The sequence below is a fragment of the Tupaia chinensis genome, unplaced genomic scaffold (genome assembly GCF_000334495.1).
Source record: "Tupaia chinensis unplaced genomic scaffold, TupChi_1.0 Scaffold000622_1, whole genome shotgun sequence".
Taxonomy (NCBI): domain Eukaryota; kingdom Metazoa; phylum Chordata; class Mammalia; order Scandentia; family Tupaiidae; genus Tupaia; species Tupaia belangeri.
In genome coordinates, this window is record NW_006160142.1 from 5,353,074 (window position 1) to 5,374,871 (window position 21,798).

Genomic DNA, 21,798 nt, shown 5'->3' on the forward strand with positions numbered 1-21,798 from the left:
TCTGCCTCTCTCTGGTCAAATTAAAATAAATTAATAAATAAATAAAATAAAATAAATAATTAAAATATCTTCTATAGAATTGTCTGCTTCATTTTTTGGGTTCAGAACTCAGTCAAACAAGTATAAGGACTAAAAAATGAACTGATGTTTTTAAGTGAATGGAGGATGGTAGGGAGAAGAGAAATAATCTATGCACCAAAAATTATGCCACTACTATACTTAAGTCAACTCCTTTATATACACACATTAGATGCAAGTATATGTGATTATGATGCTATCATCTTTTAGACTTAATCCCTTGGAAAAAGTTCACCTTTCAATTAATTCCCATCAAAGCAGATGATAATGGCAAACAGTTATCACAATTTAATCTATTCCCATGGGTTCCAGGCAAACAAATAAAAAGTCAATTAGGAGGACTAGGAAAGGGCCAGCCCCATGCAGAGGAAGCTAGATCCCATACGGACAACTGGGGTTCAATTCCCAGCCCACTGGCTTAAAAAACATGCCAGGGGTGTACACATGCCCAAGAACCTAAGAAGAGAGAAAACTGAAGGAAAAGAGATTGCAGCATTACCAAGCTCTGTGCGTGTGAGAGGGAGATTTTCTCTCTCTTTCTTTTTCTGGTTTTCTCTCATGCACATACTCTCTGACATTAGAAAAGAAATATTCCATTTTATAGAATGAGGTGTCCTATTCTAAAATAGCAAATGAAAGCCATTAAGATGTTTAAATTAAATTTGTTGTAATTTTGTCCTCTGACAGCTTCTGGTTATTGACAAATGGACCCTAAGGGCACTGTTAATAATTCCCAAGACCACTTGAGCAATACAGGAAAGGTGGGGTTGACCCTTTTTGAGATTGTCTGTCTTTCTCAGGGAGACCAAAGAGTTATAAGATCCTCTCAGGTCTGACTCTGGTCTTTTTGTATTGAGCCCTCTGATCTCTTACTCTTTAGAGTCCAGGGTTAATTTGTGCTGTGAAACAGCATATGATCTTTAGGGGTTTCCAGTGGCTGACAATGAATCTCCGGGAAAAGCAGAAGTCACCACAAAGACAGGATTGTGTCCTGTAGGGAGGCCTCAGGTATTCAACCAGTCAGACAGAAACTGGTCATAAAAGGCAATTACTTGGGGCCAAGTTTAAGGCAGCTAGATCCCATACGGCTGACTACACAATTAAGATCCCAGACCCAGCAGCTTAAAAACACACTAGGCACGTATGCATGCATGCTCAATATCCCAAGAAGAGGTAGAGACTCCGATGTCCCTCACAGGGCAAAGGATTACAGTACAGATGCCTGCATCACAGTCCCCAGCTGTGAAAGCATCAATTCCTGCAACATTAGCAGTTCAGAAAGTTCTGATTACGCCATCATCAATAGGGTCCAAAAACTCTCTTATTACCACTAATATGCTGTCATCACAAAATAATACCAATGAATAATTGACTGTATTGAAAAAAAAAGTGAAGATGATGACAATGATAATTCGTAAGCTAGTCTTTTTTTTTAGAATTATTTTATTTAACTTTACTTATTTATTTTAATTTGACTAGAGAAGGGCAGAGCAATAGAGAGAGAGAGAGAGAGAGAAAGAGAGAGAGAGAGAGAGAGAGAGAGAGAGAGAGGGGGGGGGAAAGAAGAGAGAAAGAAAAAGGGGTGGGGGGAAAGTGAGAAAGCAAGCCGCCAGGTCCAGAACTCAAACCATTGTAGGTCACATGGGAGTCCACTGACCTTAACCACCAGATCACCCGCCCCTGTAATCTAGTCTTGATCTACGTGATGTGCATATTTGGCCTTGAATTTATTGTACTGAAATTAAAAATGCATGCTTGATGTTTTCAAATTGTGTTTTAAACGAGTTAAATAGTACTTAATGAGTAAATATGGTTAACCATTCTTTTTATTTTATTTTGAGAGGTTTTTGCTGTAGGGCATGTACACTGGCCAAAAAGAGACAGAGAGACAGAAAGCGAAAAATCACCCCCCAGGGGAGATGGCCATGCTGCAATCCTTTTTCCTCCATTCTCCTCTCGGGATCTTGGGCAAGCATGCACACGTAACCGGTGTGAGTTTAAGCCACCGGGTCCAGGATTTGAACCGCGGTCAACTACATGGGAGTTCAGCAACATAGTCATTATGCTAACTGCTGGTCCCAACGGTTAACCATTCTTTTCGACTGAAATGTTTTTCTTTCATAGGATTAACTAATGGTTTTTCATCAGCCTTCAAATGTAAAAAATACAGTTGTTCATTAATTAAAAAAGAAAAAAACACTATCTGAGATTCCTTATTAAAAGCAAAACAAACTTTTTTTTTTTTTTAAGATATTTTTCCTAAAGAGCATGTGCGTTCATCCAAGAGACAGAGAGAAAGCAAGAATCATCCCTTGGGGGTGTGGCCGTGCCACAATCTTTTCTCCTGCATTCTTCTCTTGGGATCTTGGGCACAAACACACACATGCCCAGTGTGAGTTTTTAGTTGCTGGGTCTGGGACTCAAACTGCAGTCAACCACATGGTAATTCAACAACATAACCATTATGCCATCTGCTGATCCCAGCACCAAAGCAAACTTCAAAAGGGCCTAGGTGGTCAATCACTATTCTCACTGCACTTATGTAAATAATAGGGCCAAGTTTGATGAGACTAAAATTAATTTGTAAATAAATTAGTCTAACTCTGATTATCTTTGTAGAAATCAGGCTGACTGTATAGAGAAAAATGTTTCTGAAGAATAACTATGAATTTACCATTATTAAACTGTAGCCCAGCTCACCGATTTGATTATCTACCTGTAGACTGGAATGCATCCTGAATTCTCCTAGTTTTCTCCAATATCTAGCTACAACTCTCCAACTAAGAAAAGTAACTACTCTCTTCCTGAAGCCCTATAAGCTGTCACTAAACAACTCAATGCAAATTTCCTTTATTATTATTGTTTGGTTGCAAGAGAACATATGCACTAGTCAAAGTGAGAAAGAGGAAGAATCCCTCTATGAACATAGTCATGCCATGATCCATTTTTCTCCATTTTTCCATCCCACTGGAATTTTCGACATACACACACAACACACACACACACACACGCCATCATGCCTTCATGCTTTCCAAGCCGCCCGGGCTGGGACTCAAACCAGGGTCAGCCACATGGGATCAGACTTTCTATATACAGTGCTTAACCACTGTGCTATGGCACCAGGCTTCAATTAAAATTTCAAGGGACAAATTTCATGCCTGCTGTGTGAGCCATACAGACAATTCCATAGAACATCTGATGCCATAACCAGAGACATTCAAAATGTAAACCAGGATGAGCAGTTCATAACTTCATACTGAGAACAGTCTTTCCTTAGATGATGGAACAAGATGCCCTATCAAAATGACACTCACACCCTTTTTAATTTTTTTGTGCTTCTTTCACTACACAAAATAATGCTATGGTTACAATCTGATAATCAGCAGTTTTTACAGAGTAACTTGATAAAATGTTAGTCCTATCATGCCAAACCCAGAATCTTTCACACCCTACTAGATCCTTTAGTCCACCCAGTGAGCAACTTTAACAACATCCTTAACACAACTGTTATTCAACTTGTATTAGGGGTTTCTATTACAGAATCGGGCTTCTAGACCCACTTGTTCTCACTCCGTATTTTAGGTTAATGGAATGCTAGATGAACAGGGAAGAGTCTGTGCAATTACTAACAATACCTGTTGCACGTGAATAAATAGAACAAACAGGGTTTGTTCTATAAATGACTAAAATGGCAAGATCTTCGTGTAACTCATTCTTTGATGTATTTGATTTTAGTTGGTTTGGCCCAGTGGGATGCTGCCTAAGGAGCATACTCCAAACTCTTGATATTATCCTTCTGATAGTCATAACAGCAGTCTCCCTAGTACACTGTATCCTCTAAAAATGAAAAAAAAAATTAAATGTCTACATGTAGCCATCTGCTAAATGCTAAGTGATCTCTCTCCAGATGGAATAATGGAAACTCCAAGACGTTCATGATAACAAAGACACTGAAACCTATAAATGGTATGTTAAGAAAATGATGGTGACTGAGAATAATGCTGATAATCTAAGATTTTTATCAGAAGCTCTCTTACCAAGGTGAGCAAAACTGTTACATAAAATTTACAGGAGGCTGTGATATGGAAAAATATATATTTGTTATTCTTTCCCTTGTCCTGACATACAGTTCCAAAAATCCTCAGCATCTCTAAGTATCTTTTTTGTTCTTAATGTGAGGAAACATGTATGTGTGTGACAGAGAGAGAGAGAGAAAGTACCCCTCAACAGTCACATGACAAGACTTTTCCTCCAATTCTCCATCCCATTAGGATCCTAGGCACATGCACATCCACATGCCATGTTTTTCTAAGCCTCCAGGGCCAGGACTTGAATCCCAGTCAGCCATGTAGGATCTGGCTTTCTCTACACAGTGCTTAACTGCTGGGCTATGGGACTAGCTCTCTAAATGTCTTTTTGTTGCTAATTAGTTGACTGATAGCTGGGGCTCCTAGATAGTTTGAGGAAGGAGGCTGGTCATCATCACAATATGATTAGAGACTTTGGGCCACAACCCCCAACCTCTAAGGAGAGAAGGAAGGCAGAAGGTTGAGTTAATCACTAATGGTCAGCAATCTGATCATTATTCCTACATAATAAAGTTTCTATTAAAAACAAACAAACAACAACAACAAAAAAAAACAATTGGACTGAGGGGTTTCCAGAGAGCTGAACACCTGAAAGTGCCTGAAAACTGGCATACCCAGAGAGTTTTGTCATAGTTTACTGATTGTCCATGTCAATTTTATGTTGTATCCTGATCATTGTAAATGTTATATTGTGTAGATTCTCGGTCTTTTGTCCTGTTATAATCTTATAAAGAACACTGATTTTTTTTGGCTGGCTTACTGTAGAAGGCATATAACCTTGTTAGGTTCAGACTGCAACCTCTGTTTCACATTCTACAGACAATGGTTCCAATGTCAGTTCAGTTCTCAAAGCCTTTGCTATGCTACTTTGGGACTGGTCCTATAAATATGCCATTAAGGATTTAGCTGAGACTTCAACAGTTTAAATATTGTTTTCAAAACCTTGAGTCTCTCCAGTGCATTTGAAGTTTCAGGTGAGTCCAGGAATATGCATATTCATACACAGAATTAGAATATCTGCTTCTCCTGCTCTCTCTCCTCTAGGATTCCCTTTACACTCCAAAACTCTATTTACCTGATTTGTCTGCTTATAAAAACAGGGTTTCTATCAGAATTTCAGCTGCTGGTGTCACTACTGCTGCCCAACTTCAGATTGGGGCCTGCTCTCAGGCAACACAGCAAAAGAAAAAAGAAAATGAGAAATTCATCTCCATATGGGTCACTTCAAGTTATTACTTTCTTCCATAATCTGAATGCTTTGTCTATTTGGCATAGTTCTCAAGTAGTTTATTTTCATATTTTGAAGAGTTTTCAGTCTTAATTGGTTAGAGACACAGGCAGTAATGAGATTCCTTCACTTAGACTAGAAGTAGTTCCTCAACCTAGGGTTAGAATTTCTTGGCAGCACTGAAGTTTACTCAGAAAAAAATTCTACAGGGACCAGCAGTTAGCGTAATGGCTATGTCGCTGGACTTCCACATAGTTGACCGCAGTTCGCGTCCCAGACTCGGGACTTAAAACTCATGCCAGGCACGTGTGCGTGCATGCCCAAGATCCCAAGAGGAGAATGGAGGAGAAGGGACTGCAGCATGGCCATCCCCTCTGGGGGGGGGGGCGATTTCTCGCTTTCTAGCTCTCTGTCTGTCTCTGTCTGTCTGGCGAGCACACGCACCCTATAGCAAAAACCTTTAAAAAAAATAAATAAAAGAGAGAAAAAAAATTCTACAGAGTAACTTAGATATAAAAAGTAATCCAGCCATAGAGTTCTTTAAAATTACAACTTTGGAATACTTACAGAGAAAAATAAACAGAATCATTAAACTATTAAAGATTGAAATAACAGTTCATATTTAGTTATCTTAGATGCAACAGAAAAGAAAAAAAAAAAAAGCACAAGATTCTTGGGCCAACCTGTGGCCTGATGTAACCAGGTACCTGGATCCCCACATAGCTGATTAAGTAGTTTGGGTATCAGACCCAGGAGCTTGAGAAACATACCAGACACATACTGTGCATGTCCAAAATCTCAAAAATGGAGAAGATGGAACCGCGGCAAGACCGTTCCCCAAAGAGATTGCTTTCTCATTTTTCCTCTCTTTCCTTCTCTATCCTTCTCTCTCTCTAATGAGCACAGGTACCTTCTGGCAAAAAAAAAAAAAAAAAAAAAAAAAAGAAAAGAAAAGAAAAGAAAATTGTTTCTTAATAATACTAAAAAAAAAAAGTAGGATCATTGTCTTCCATGAATGGTTATATTAAAAACACTTCCCTTGCCAAAGGTGGTGGGTAAATGCTACTAAATACTATGTTTCCCATAGGTTTTAAATTCTTAAAGGGCAGGGCCTATGTTTCAGCTTCCTCAAGAATCTATTTAGTGCTCTCTACCTAACAACTAGTCAGTTAATTTTATTGAGTGACTTTGCAGAAATCAAAAGAAAAAAGGGGCCGGCCACTCCCTACAATTTCAACTCATTTTAAAAATCCAGAAATTTTAAAAGACCAAACTTTATTTATTTAAGTCTATAAATGGCATGAAATGTATTGTCTCACTCTCAGTCTCATTAATTTTAAGGTGTTTCAGGGTTAGCAAGGCACTGGGTTAAAACAAACTACGCTTACAAAATGATGAGGGCTTCATCTTAGCTGCTGTGACCCTAAGGAACAAAAATATCAATCCTCCAAAAGGTAAGATGAAGACCCAGAAATTCCATTGTTATATTGGGGAAATAAATACACATGCATACAAGCATACAACCCCAAACCATTATATTCTGATCTAATTAAAATGTTCAGTTCTGTAATGCAGTTAGATATGGTTTAGAGGACAGCTTAAACAAAGTCATCATTGTCACCTTACTGCAATAAACTAAGGTATTAGGACTCCTCTGTTTAGAAAGAAAAAAACTGAGAGAGTAATTTTATGACATCATGAAAGTTATACATAGAGTGTGTCAGATATTCAGATTAACACAAGCTCCAAATATTCACGCTAAAGGGACCAGCAGTTAGTGTAATGGCTATGTCACTGGACTCCCATGTAGTCGACCGTGATTTGCGTCCCGGACCCGGCGGCTTAAACTCATGCCGGGTGCATGTGCATGCGTGCCCAAGATCCTAAGAGGAGATGAAGGAGAAAGGATTGCGGCATGGCCATCCCCCCTAGGGGGTGATTTCTCATTTTCTGTCTCTCTGTGTCTCTCTTTCTGGTGAGTGCATGCGCCCTATAGCGAAAACATAAACAAAAACAAACAAACAAAACAAAAAAAACCTCTCAAAAAAAAAAAAAGTTCACGCTAAAATGTATACCAGAAAGATTAAATTCAAAACAAATATATATATACATATATATGTATGTGTGTGTGTGTGTGTGTGTAAATATATATATATTTAAATTAAATTACAGAGAGAAATTTATAACAGTGGATCCAAGGGAAAGTCAATGAAATTTGAGGTTTACCTACAATCTCTTCTGCATCATTTAAAACAATAGCATCTGGGTCAATCATATGGTCTATGGTTAAGGGAGCCAGATCCCATATGGCCAACCACAGTTACAGTAAAATCTAAGCAGCTTGAAAAACATGCCAGTACATGTACATGCATGTCCAAAATCTTGATGGGATGGAGAAAAGGAGGAGAAGGGAATATGGCATGACCACACCTTACTGGGGTTGTGCTCGCTCGCTCGCGCGCGCTCTCTCTCTCTCTCTGGCGAGTACATATACCCATTGGCAATTAAAATAAATGAAAAATAATACTATCTATCTTTGCAATTTATTCTGTTATTGGATGATTCATAGATACTATTTAATAAGACTTCTTATGCATACTTTATTCTTACCATTTTAAAAATTAAGGAGTTTTTAAAAAATTAAGGAGTTTTATAGACAAGTTATTGGCCAGAAGCTAATAAAGTAGCAATAATTCTTCATTTATGCTACCACAAAGGATCATGACAGACCAGAAAAGCAATTATTTTTGAGACTTTTAAAACTTCATTTTTCTGACTCACATCAAGAAATGCTATACAACAAATGCAATAATATTTACAAAACTAAAATAGTAAATAATCTGAAACCTGGTCACTGTTTTTGCTTTTTTTTTTTTTTTAAAGAGATTTTCGCTATAGGACTGGTGTGCTTGATGGAGAGAAAGAAACAGAGAGATAGAAAGTAAGAAATCGCACCCCCCCCGGGGGGGGGATGGCTATGCCACAATCCCTTCTCCTCCATTTTTCTTGCTGGATTTCGGGCACACACGCACATGCACCCCGCATGAGTTTAAGCCGTGGGTTATGGGACTTGAACCGTGGTCAACTACGTGGGAGTTCAGCAATGTAACCATTACACCATCTGCTGGTCCCAAAACACAGTCACTGTTTTATTTGATAAAGTCTCACCATTAATTCTTGAACTGTTCTGAAGACCAAGTATATCAGAGACTTCCTGCATTTACTTTAATATGTTGAAATTATCCCCTAAAGTTGCTATACTAAAAATGTAACCCATATCCAAAGAGAGAAAAAAAATAATCTGCTATTATCACATCTTTGTTACACCTTGACTAAACAAGGTGCATCACAGAAGGCTTTTTCTGTTTGTTTTCTAAGTTAGCAGTTTAATATTAACATAGATATTAAGTTCTGCCACAAAATAAAGTCACTTGGGGTTCACCCACGGTGGCTCAGGCAACAGAACACTGCTCAGCAGTGTTGGAGTCAGATGGAAGGAAGGCTGCAGTTTGGATCCCAGGTCAACCTAAAACACATAGGAGAGTACAGAGACCCTGTCTAGGATACCTGTTTGTCTGTCTGTCTGTCCGTCTGTCTCTCTCTCTCTCTCTCATTAAAGAAATAAAAACTAAAAACTTTTTTAAAAAGTACTTAGGAGCACATTTCCATAGAGCAAAAAAAGAATAAAAATATAGCAAATATACATACCCCTTCTGGAAAGCCATGCACATGGGAGAACTGAATCCAAAGATGAGGCACGTCTGGGCATCTGGGCTGTAGCCTTTCTGTAATAACATTTCTAGGCATTCTTCATGTCCTCCAAACACTGCTGAGTAAACAGGACTCACTTTGTCTTGCCCAGTGTCACAAGCCCGGTTAGTAAGTGGTATTAACAAATCCAAGATTCTATAAATATACATATTTAGGAGCATTTAATGTTTTCACATGTACCTGAATGTAGGTAACACTTATACACATGTATTTTAAGAATCACTCAGTGAGTGACTTAAAGAAATCTCTCTTCAGTAAACCTTTTACTTACATTAAATTACTACATGCTACATACTCTAAAATATTACACTTACTACTGTCACTTAATTCCTATGTCCTTAAATAAATCTGAAGCAGAATTAAATAATGTTCTGGTAGGTAAAAAGGTACTATGTTTTTCTTTTTAAGTTGTTCACTAATGATTTACCTTATCATCACTAACTCTACTCTTCAGAATTCAAATTTTACATTAGATTTTTAGAATCTAAAAAAAAAATTTTTAACTTTTTATACTAAATATAAACTGGTATCAAGAAAACTAATTTTCCTTTTAAAAGTACCAAGTAGCTTAGTTTTTCCAATAAGAGATGGCAAGTGACATGAAATAAAAAATTTTATTTTCATCAGGAAAAAACTAGATTCCTGTTAAAATATTTTATTATCTGAAAAGAATATGAGCTTATTAAATACTGAGGCAGATTTATAAAGATGCTGGGTTTCTATACCTGGGTTGCTAGGTAGAGAAAGTTCTACAAGTAGTCATTAAATGTAAGTTCTTAGATTATTCATAAACTTACCTCTAACAGGCGGCTGGAGAGAGAGACTATTACACTCTTCAAAAGTTAAAAAATAAAACTGTAAGAATAAAATAAACCTGAAAATTCCCCCTCTTTCTGAGGAAAGACAGATGGGGGTATTCTGAAGTATCTCTATAACATATTTCTCTTTGCTAGTTTTCGTTATGCCAGATAGGCCTAAGATAATAGTTAAAAAAAATTTATATTCATAGGAAGGATTACCTTTGGAGTGGGCTATGGAGGAAATTATGGATGACTAATAGAAGTCTCAAAATTTAAAATTAAAGATAAATTTCTAGGAGGGTTTTGGCATTAACTGAAAGCTCAGAGTATAATGACACCTAAGATTTATGTTTAAATAAGTGGTCAAGAATTAGAAAAATATCTACATTTAAAATCTAAGTACTTTGATAAGAGTCTGCTTAATGCCTCTTAAATTTAATAAGTGTGTGGGATCAGCGGTTGGTGTAATGGCTATGTCGCTGGACTCCCACGTAGTTGACTGCAGTTTGCGTCCCGGACCCGGTGGCTTAAAACTCACGCCAGGCGCGTGTGCGTGCGTGTGTGCCCAAGATTCCGAGAGGAGAATGGAGGAGAAGGGATTGCAGAGTGGTCATTCTCACTGGGGGGTGATTTCTTGCTTTCAATCTCTCTGTCTCTCTCTCTCTTTCTGGCAAGCGTACGTGACCTATAGCAAAAAACTCTCAAAAAAAAAGTAATAAGTGTGTTTACTTTTTAAAAATGTCTGGAGGGCTGGGAACCAGCAGTTAGTGTAATGGCTATGTCGCTGGACTCCCACGTAGTTGACTGCAGTTTGCGTCCCGGACCCGGTGGCTTAAAACTCACGCCAGGCGCGTGTGCGTGCGTGTGTGCCCAAGATCCCGAGAGGAGAATGGAGGAGAAGGGATTGCGGCGTGACCATCCCCCCTGGGGGGTGATTTCTCACTTTCTATCTCTATGTCTCTGTCTGTCTGACGAGCGCATGCGCCCTATAGCGAAAAACCTCTCAAAAAAAAAAAAAAAATGTCCGGAGGGCTGGTTCAGTGACACAGAGGCAACATCCTGCTCAAACTACTGCTGGACCCATAAGAAAGATCATGGGTTACACCTCCCCCCCTCCAGCACCTCTAAACACTCAGCTCACATGCCAATGATGCTGTGATCTGAGAAGGCTAAAGTGGGTGAAGGAGAACCTGTTGGGGCTACTAGTCTCTCTCAATCTCCTGAAATAAAAAAAGGAAATAAACTTTAAAAAGACTGGTAACGAGAACAGCAGTTAGCATAATGGCTATATTGCTGAACTCCCATATAGCCGACTGTGGTTCGAGTCCCGGACTTGGTGGCTTAAACTCACGCCGGATCCGTGTGCATGCGTGCCCAAGATCCCAAGAGGAGAATAGAGGAGAAGGGATTGTGGTGTGGCCATCCCCCCAGGGGGTGATTTCTCGTTTTCTGTCTCTGTCTTTCTGGTGAGCGCATGTGCCATATAGCAAAAACCTCTCCAAAAAAAAATAAATAAAAAGACTGCTATCATTATACTACTCTCTCCCACAAGGCACAAACATGGTTACAAATATCTTTAAAGAAATACACAGTAAAATACTGTGCCACCTAATTTCAAAATAACCAAATTAAGCAATTTGTTTTAATACTATGTAAGTACACTAGTGATCATTTTACTGTGATTCTCTAAATTAATACTAATAACAGCCATATTTTATCATTGTAGAATTATGACTCTAAATATTTCAAAATATATTTTTAAAAACTGTTCAGTGCCAATTTATGTTAAGATGGACAGCCATATTCTCATAGGTATGACTATGTTATTATTAGCTCCTAAGATTTTCAGAACCTACAATTTCAGGGAGTCACGACTTTCTTTAAGGTACTCTCTTTCAGAAAATATCAATAACTTCATGTGAACACTTGGCAAAAAGAAAAAAGAATAGAGGCAAGGAAAAATACCAAGTTGGACTTGCTAAGAAATCCAGTCAAAGGGTTCAAGATCAGGAAGACTACTCAACACGCATAAAATAAAACTCAATTCCAACAGAGGTTATAAGTTCAAAAGCATTCTGGGGTCAAGGATTAAAGGAATTTGGCCACCTGATTACCACTTAAAGATGCAGGAATAGAACTAGGGAGCAAGGGGAAAGTATTGTCATAACCTGAGCAATGAGAGGGAAGACTGAACACCCTGAGAAAGCCCCTGGGGCTATCATGTCTCCAACCACTCTGCTCCACTCTAGGGAAGTGCAAGACTAAGAGTCCAGGACAGCAAGAGGGACATATTAGGGATAAATCTAGTCACCCAGCAAATAGGTAGGAAAGCAAATACCAAGAATTTTGTCTGGAGGTAAAGGGTCTAAACCCAGATTTACTCCTTATTAGCTTTTAATTATGAGGCTGTTTTTATTTTCTGCTTTTAACACTTACTTTGTGTGGCCCATTTGTGCAGCTGCATGAATAGGTAACTGCCAATTGTCCTCATTACAGTAAAGATCGGGATCTGCCCCACTGGATAGCAAAAGCTCCACACATTTTGTGTGACCTTCCTGAGCAGCAATGAACAAGGGAGTAGCTTTGTCAGAGGCTTGACAATTGACGTTTGCACCTAATACAAAGTAAAACATTTAACAAATAATCCGCATTTATATCTCTAAAATATTTTTTAAATGATAACATAAATCTCAAAGCAGTTGTCACAAAAGGGTTTCATGGTACAACATCCCCCTCAGTGGATGTTGTTGTATAAACACACATATTTTGCTAACTTGTTGGTAGCCATTCAATTTATTTTTGCTTTTAGGTCAGCAAGAAAAGTGACTACTATTTTAGACTTCATTTTAAAGCTAACATGAAAATCCTATCTGATGAAGGATTCATTTCATTCCAATCCCTCCAACCTGAACATTGTGGGTCTAAGAAGTAAACATTCAAAAATAAAAATGCAAACTGTGGAATATAGATAACATTTCTAGTAATAACGGAAAGTGATAAAGTCTAAATTATAAGATATTACAGATGCACTAATAGGTTTAATGAAAATATTTACCATTAGATATGACATATATGGGCACTATGCCTTAAAACTAGTATTTGAGAGGGCCACCAAATGGCATAGTGGTTATATCGCTGGACTCCCACACTCCCACATGGCTAAATACAGTCTGAGTCCTGGACCTTGAGGCTTGAAAATCATGCGAGGCACGTGTATGTGCTTGCCAAAGATCCCAGGAGAAGAATGGAGGAGAAGGGACTGCAGCATGGCCATTCCCCTAGGAATTTCTGGGGGGATGATTTCTCTCTCTCTCCCTATCTTTCTCTCTCTCTGCTGAGTGCATGTATCCTTTGGAAAAAAACCTCTCTCTATAAAAAAAAACTAGTATTTTACTATGTTTTTTAATATATCTCTTCCTTCATGACCACTGTAAGCTAAGTAAGGCCTACAATGAGAGGAGAAAGGTCTTTTTTAATGAGTTTCTGGGTTGTTTAAATCACAGAGTTAGTCAAGTTACTGATATATCACTGAATAAAGATTTAAAAAGTGGACCTCAGTTTTTGTGAAGGCTTTCAAAACAGCAGACTTTCACAAATTTTACTTGTTAGCAGACAATGTAATAAATATGCTAAGTATGGTGGTATGAAATGACCATGAAGATTTTTAATTTCTAGAATAGGGGCCAGCAGGTAGCATGATGGTTAAGGCACTAAATTCCCACATGGCCAACAATGGTTCAAGCCTTGAACTTGGCAGCTTGAAAACCACACTGGGCACATTATGTTTACATGCCCAAAATCCCAGGAGGAGAATGAAGGACAGTGGATTGTGGCGTAACCATACCCCTGGGGAATGATTTCCTACTTTTCATCTCACCGTCTCTCTGTCTCTCTCTGGTGAGTGCACATACCCTATGGCAAAAAAAAGTAATTAATTAAAAAAAATTTTTTTTTAATTTCTTGGGACCAGTAGATAGTGTAATAGTTACACTGATGAATTTTCACATAGTCAACCATGGTTCAAGTCCTGGACCCAGTGATTTAAACTTCACACCAGACGTGTGTGCATGCATGGCCAAGATTCTGAGAAGAGAATGAAGGAAGAGGGATTGCAGCATAGCCATCCCACTGTGAGGTGATTTCTCACTTTCTGTCTCTCTGGTGAGCACATGCAACCTATAACAAAAATTTCTCTCTCAAAAAAAAGAAAAGAAAAGAAAAATATATACAGTCTAGAATATATCTCGGTTTAAAAAAGTGCAAAAAAGACTATCTTTATTTGAAAGGATGCTCCTTAAATGCACCTTGAATAAATCAAAGCCCTGAGATGTGTAAAAACTATGCAAAACATAAATGACAAGTTAAAGAGAACATGAAATTCCAAATAGATATTCAACATTCTAGACAACTAAAAGTTGTTTGACTTACTTGAAAAGGATATTTCATCTACTATATTGAAAGAAGTAAAGACCATTATAGAGAAAAGACTAAGTCAAGGGACCAGCAGTTAGCATAATGGCTATGTCCCATGTAGTTGACCGCGATTTGCGTCCTGGTCCCGGTGGCTTAAACTCACGCCGGGCTCATGTGTGTGCATGCCCAAGATCCCAAGAGGAGAATGGAGGAGAAGGGATTGTGCTGTGGCCATCCCCCCTGGGGGGGGGTGATTTCTCACTTTCTGTCTCTCCATCTCTCTCTTTCTGGCAAGCACACATGCCCTATGGCAAAAACCTCTAAAAAAAAAAGACTAAGTCAAGAAAGAAACTTTCTAAATTTTCTTTTGAATCAATGTTTCACTTTAACTGAAAATTTCGAATTATCAGAAAGAATAAGGAATGAGTCCATCAAGACTAAGGTGGAAAAGCTAGAAAAATAACAGATAATTCACTAAAAGAAAAGTCATTTTAAGGAGTTGGAAACACATATAGTTGCATTATAAACAAAACTTCACCTCTTTTCAACCTGCTATGCATAACAACTCAGAGAGGAGTGAAGGGGGAAAAAAAGGGCAAAATAAACAGGTACTTGAAGCTGCAGGTGACCGGGGACATACTAGGCTGAGAACAGAGACAGCAGGTACACTTTAGCCTATTTAATTCTACTGATAAATGTTAGTTAAATATTAACAATTAGAATTTTTGGGACTGGTGATCATAAACTGATTTAGGGCGGTCCTGTGGAAGGTATGATGTAGCAGAAAAAGGATCAGAAGTCAAAAGAACTGAGTCTAACCTCTGAATCTACTATAAAATAGACTCTAGATCTTTGGCAGGGCACTTACACACTCAGAGCCTAGGATTCTTAATCGAAAAATACATGTTTGAGTAAATGATTTTGGAGATTCCTCTCAACTCCAAGATTTATAGACTCATTATTTATATAACATATATCCTAAAACAGCACTTATTAAATGTTTGGGATTGGGACCAGCAGTTAGTGTAATGGCTATGTCGCTGGACTCCCATGTAGTCGACTGCAGTTCAAGTCCTGGACCCGGTGGCTTAAACTCATGCCGGGCGCACAGGTGTGTGTGCCCAAGATCCTGAGAGGAGCATGGAGGAGAAGGGATTGCGGCATGGTCATCCCTCCCTGGGGGGTGATTTCTCACTTTCTGTCTCTCTGTCTCTCTCTGTCTTTCTGGTGAGCAAGCACATATGCCCTATAGCAAAAACCTCTCCAAAAAAAAGAAAAAAAAAATGTTTGGGATTTTTTTTTTTTTTTACTTCCTACTTCAACCTAAGTATTTTAAGATTTAGGGACCAACAGTTAGCATAATGGCTATGTCACTGAACTTCCACGTAGTTGACCGCGGTTCAAGTCCCGGACTCGGTGGCTTAAACTCATGCCAGGCGCGTGTGCGTGCGTGCTCAAGATCCTGAGAGGAGACTGGAGGAGAAGGGATAGAGAAGGGATCATGGCATGGCCAGCCCCCCTAGGGGGTGATTTCTCACTTTGTCTCTCTGTCTCTCTCTGTCTTTCTGGCAAGCGCACGTGCACTATAGTAAAAACCTCTCCCAAAAAAGAAAAAAAATGTTTGGGATTTTTTTTTTTTACTTCCTACTTCAACTTAAGTATTTAAAGATTTGGAGAGCAGCAGTTAGCGTAATGGCTATGTCACTGAACTTCCACGTAGTTGACCGCGGTTCAAGTCCCGGACTCGGTGGCTTAAACTCATGCCAGGCGCGTGTGCGTGCGTGCTCAAGATCCTGAGAGGAGACTGGAGGAGAAGGGATAGAGAAGGGATCATGGCATGGCCAGCCCCCCTAGGGGGTGATTTCTCACTTTGTCTCTCTGTCTCTCTCTGTCTTTCTGGCGAGCACATGTGCCCCTACAGCAAAAACTTCTCCAAAAAAAGGTAAAAAAAAAAAAAAAAAGAAGGTATTTGAAGATTTGTAAAGAGAAAGCAGAAATAAGAAAATATGTGCCCTGTTGTCTAAATAAATTTTATTTTATCTATTGGGAGATAGTTTATAAAAAGGCCAGGTATTTAAAAATATTACCTAGCAGCAAATCTGGTGTTATTTCTCTTCTCTTGACTACCTATGCCTTGTCAGGTTAGCACCGTGACACCATACAGAATGTTTAAGAAAATTTTAAAAGTTCTTATATAAAGGGCCAGCAGGTGGTGTAGTGGTTAGGGGCACTGGACTCCCACATGGATGACCATGATGTCTCGTTCTGGTCAATTGAAAATAACTATAATGATAAATAAAATAAAGGAAATTTTTTTTAAAGTTCCAATATAATACGTATTTTTGGTCACAGAAATGTCACAAAGTAAGAATGCCATCTTAACACCATCTTCTCTGGCAATGCTAAATGTGTAATGGTTGCCAAACACAAACCTTTAGCAGGTATACTGCTATTAACATTATAAATAATAAACGTGCTTTGAAATAAAACTATTTATATAATCACATAATCATCAAAGCATGCAACTCAAAGGCTTAAAATAGAAAATAACTACCTAATAAATTAATGAAGCCTAAGCTAGACTTATACCCTAGAAAGTTGAAACTGCTCAGGTTCCCATAAAAAAGGAAGCCCCAGGACCAGCAGTTAGCGTAATGGCTATGTCACTGGACTCCCATGTAGTTGACAGCGGTTCCAGTCCCGAACCCGGTGGCTTAAACTCACACCGGGCACGTGTGCATGCATGCCCAAGATCTCAAGAGGAAAATGGAGAAGGGATTGCAGCGTGGCCATCCCCCCTGGGGGGGTGATTTCTTGCTTTCTATCTCTCTGTCTCTCTCTGTCTGTCTGGCGAGCGCACGCGCCCTATAGCAAAAACCTCTCCAAAAAAAAAAAAAAAAAAAGGACAGTCCCAGCACTCAACTTGCCAATAAACCTGCCTCAGTGATAGATCATTATGTTTCTACTCAGATAAACTGGTATCTGTGCACTGCATTGTTAGTAATAGACACTTAATAACAAGGCTTATAAATCAATTGGTATTTACTCTTACTTACCACTTAAATAAAACCATACATTTCACAACTTGATTTATATTTAAGTTGAGAATTATTCTTCTTAGGAATATACAAAGTTAAAGTTCATGATCTTAAAAGTACAAAGCTAACAGAGTAATCTAACCTGATGAAATAAGCATGCTCAAGCTTTCTAACTTGCCATACTGGGCAGCCACAAATAAAGGTGTGATTCCAAAGTCATCCTGGTATTCCTTGTTTGCACCTTTTTTTAGAAGTAACTTTATGATCTCAGCATTTCCCTAAAGCACAGAAATAAGAGAAAACAGAAAAAAAGGGGAGATAGTTTTTTTTTTCTTTTTGTGCTTTTTTAAAATTCTCTCACTAAAAAACTTGTAAACAAATCAAAAACAACAGTGTAATTGCTGTACAGATTAAGTAGTCAATCAGATTAACCTATAACTCTAGTTAGTTCATTAAACATAAACAGATCTGGAGGAATTATAATCCTTATAAAATCCTGCAAAATTAGCTTACTAACCCAAACACTAAGGAGCTATCACAATTTCCAAACACAGTTGTAAATAAAATAAGCCATTTTTCTTCATCAACTTATAACCCAAATATTCACATGGCTTCTTACCTGTGCAATCAACATTTGAAGAACTTAGATAATCCCTATACCTTCAAACTGCTACAGCTACTGCAGCAGTTGGCTTATTCAGAATGATCATTAGCATTTAGACTGCCTTTTCTGTACCGAGCGAACCATCATAAATCACAGACAAGTAGGAGCAAAAACTGTATAGGACTGTGATTTTAAAAGGGTAAGATACACAATTTACATGGAAATGAAATAATAAATTCAGAGGTTACCTGAAAAGAAGCCTGGTGCAAGGAGTTCCATCCACACATAGAATGGGATCCATTAACATTTGCTCCATGTCGAAGCAACAGCCTTACCACATTTATTTGCCCATTTTCGACAGCTATAATACAACAATCGGAAAAATAATTGTCAGCAAAAAGGCATTTTTTTTTAGCACTGGACATTTCGGTGATGTTCTCATTGCTTACTCACCTCCAAACTTGCAATGCTGTGGTCATTCCAAAACATTTATTGCAACTGTCTTAGCAAAAACCCTTTAACATATACTTAATCCTTTTTTCTGCACATATAGTTATTTTTAGTAGTATGTAAAAAGACAGAGAAAATGGAAGGAAACATTTTCTCTTTGATGATGCACAAAATAGGGTTCTAGTTTATTAAAAATGCAATTGGGATGGGAGCCACCAGATGGTGTAATGGTTGCAGAGTAGGACTCTCACATAGTCAGCCACAGTTTGAGTCTGGGACCTGACAGTTTAAAACTCACTCTGGGTATATGTGCATGCACGTCCAAAATCCTGAGAGGAGGAGGGACTGCAGAGTGGCCATCCCCGGGGCGGGTGGGGTGATTTTTCTCTTTTTGCCAATCTGCCTCTACAGCAAGTACATGCTCCCTATAGCAAAAATATTTCTCTATCTCAAAAAGAATCACTGACATAATGAAAGAACAAGTTCTGCATCTTATTTCAACAATCATGGGCAATAGTAATTGTTAAAATCTTCTTAAATACACCAAAAAAATAAAAAGTCAAACCTTCCTGCTTATTTGAACTAAAAAGACTCTAGATAAACTATTGTTGAAGAAATATACATTACTTAATATAGTAACAAAACAATGATACCCATGTTGCTGCTAAAGTTGATCTTCTGAAGGAATAGTCTGTATGCCTACAGAGTCCTAACAATTATGTGCACTCCTTTAATAATTTCTCCAAATTATTCTACTTTCCTTTACATGTATAATTTAACCTTAGGACAAGATATGTTTAGTCTTAATATCATGTACACATAACAGTTTATAAATCCTACCTAGTGAAGATGAACATATGTTCAAATTATCTATATGGCATGTGATTATGTCTATATACGCAAGCAGGACTGAACTTGCCAGGATCTATCTACTACAAAATTTTGCTATAAAGGTGGAAGTAAATTCTAAGAGTTTAAACACAGAGAGACAGACTGCTATAATAAAACTACACAGCTCTATATAAAATAAGCATGTACGTGCATACACACACACGCACGCAATATTAGCAAATAATATATAGTCATGCCTCACATAACAACAGGAATACATTCCAAGAAATGTGTCATTAGGCAATTTTGTCACTGCACAAACATCTGCATTTATATAAGCCATATGTGGTATAACCTATATGTTCATAATGGGACCACTATCATATATTCAGGCAGTTGTTGAAACACTGTTATTATGCAGGACATGACTGTATACTGTGAATGTTATACATATACATATGAGGCTATTACATGACTTCTTTAAATTGTAAGTCTGGAGAAATAGTAGTAGCTATAAGAGAAGTGAGAAGTGTATATAAAAAGATCCAGCTTCATATGCTGGGGAATGGGGAAAGAGATTTTAAAAACAAGTTTTTCATTTCAAACACATAAATATTCTGTATTTCCTACTGTAATAGGAGGCATAACGTGGCAATCAACAACTCTGAGTCATAAAATTAGAAAAGTACTAGAAATTTGGATAATGGGTCACACTCTAAAAGTACTAACAAAAGAAACAACAGGAAAGATAAAATCCTTTAGAGTATAAAACAAGAAATGGTTAAGTGTAATAATTATTGAAGATGAGTAACATGGCACTGATACGCTATTCATTTTGAATACAGAATTAATGCCAAAAGTTATTCTCCTCTGAAGACTCTTAGAAGTTCTTTAATCAGAAATTTTCTCAGGCCATTTTCCCTCACACCACCCCACCATCTGTTCTCTTTCACTTTCTCTATCTCTCTCCTCTCATGGAATAAATAAACTTCAAAAAAATGAAATTAAAATGTTTCAAGATTTTATTTTTAATATATTGGGTTATCAGAAAAGTCATGATGTATTTTTTCTGTTTTTCTATACAAACATGCATCATGACTTTTCAGACAACCCAATGTATAGCATAGTGACACTCTATACCATATAACTAAGGATTTCATACAGGGAATCTCAGTATAGAAATTAAACCACTAAAGGGAACCAGCAGTTAGTGTAATGGCTATGTCGCTGGACTCCCACGTAGTCGACCGCGGTTCGCGTCCCGGACCGGGTGGCTTAAAACTCACGCCAGGCGCGTGTGCGTGTGTGCCCAAGATCTCGAGAGGAGAATGGAGGAGAAGGGATTGCGGCGTGACCATCCCCCCTGGGGGGTGATTTCTCACTTTCTGTCTCTGTGTCTCTCTCTGTCTGTCTGGTGAGCGCATGCGCCCTATAGCAAAAACCTCTCAAAAAAAAATTAAAAAAAAAAAATTAAACCACTAAAAAAAGAAGAAGCAAACACAAATCTTAGAACTGAAAGATATACAGACTGGGGAAAAAAGAAAAGGATAGGCTTAACGCAGAACAGAGACAGTATGAGTCATGAACTTGAAGACATCAATGTAAATCATCTATCTGAATATGACCTTCCAGCTGGATTCTCACATGACCAACCATGTTTAGAGTCCTGGACCTGACAGATGAAAATCACACCAGGTGCATGTGCATGAGTACCCAAAATCCGAAGAGGAAAATGGAGGTGAAGGGACTGCAGCTTGGTCATCCGCCTTGGAAAGTGGCTTCTCAATTACCCTCTCTGTGTCTCTCTTCAGGCAAATGCACATGCCCTATGGCAAAATTTAAAAGAAAAAAAGGTGGGACCAGTAGAAGGGGTAATCGTTACATCACTTGACTCCCACGTAATGGACCATGGTTCAGTCCCAGACCCAGTGGCTTAAAACTCATGCTGGGTTTATGTATCTGTGTGCCCAAGATCCCAAGAGGAGAATGGAGGAGACAGGATTGCGGGCTTGGCCATCCCCCCTGGGGAGTGATTTCTCTTTCTTTTTCCTCTGTCTCTGTCTGTCTCTCCAGTGTGCCATATTGCAAAAATCTCTCTTAAAGAAAAAAGAAAAACAAAAGAAATAAAAGCTTTTTTTTGGATCTTCTTCTTTATCTTTGATTTTCCATAGTTTGGAATCATATGACTAAGGGTCTAGGGGTAGGTTTTCTTTTCTTTTCTTTTTTATTGTTTTTGTTTGGGGCATTGATCCTGGTTGGTGTTCTCTTAGCTTCCTGGATCTGTGTCTGACATTAATTTAAAGACTCCTTAAGTCATCAATGTTTCAAATATTTCCTCTCTTCCTTTCTTTTTTCCCCTCTGCCATTCCCATAACACATATTTACACCTTGCCTGTGTCTCACAGCTCTTGGATATTCTGTAGTTCTTTTTCATCTTTGTTCTCTCTGCTTTTGGTTTGGAATGTTTGTATCACTAGATCTTCAAGCTTAGGTTCTT

General features: G+C 38.2%; 1 protein-coding gene across 6 annotated transcripts in view; it reads right to left on the bottom strand.

The window, feature by feature from the left end:
- ASB3 (ankyrin repeat and SOCS box containing 3) overlaps positions 1-21,798 on the bottom strand; it is a 113,114-nt gene that overhangs the window by 42,772 nt on the left and 48,544 nt on the right. For all 6 annotated transcript variants that reach the window (XM_006159021.3, XM_006159017.3, XM_006159016.3 and 3 more), the window contains exons 4-7: positions 18,269-18,381; positions 17,559-17,694; positions 12,402-12,579; positions 9,103-9,300 (exon numbers count right to left, since the gene is read on the bottom strand). In XM_006159021.3, coding sequence (XP_006159083.1) covers positions 9,103-9,300; positions 12,402-12,579; positions 17,559-17,694; positions 18,269-18,381 — 625 coding nt within the window. The remainder of the gene's footprint in view (positions 1-9,102; positions 9,301-12,401; positions 12,580-17,558; positions 17,695-18,268; positions 18,382-21,798) is intronic.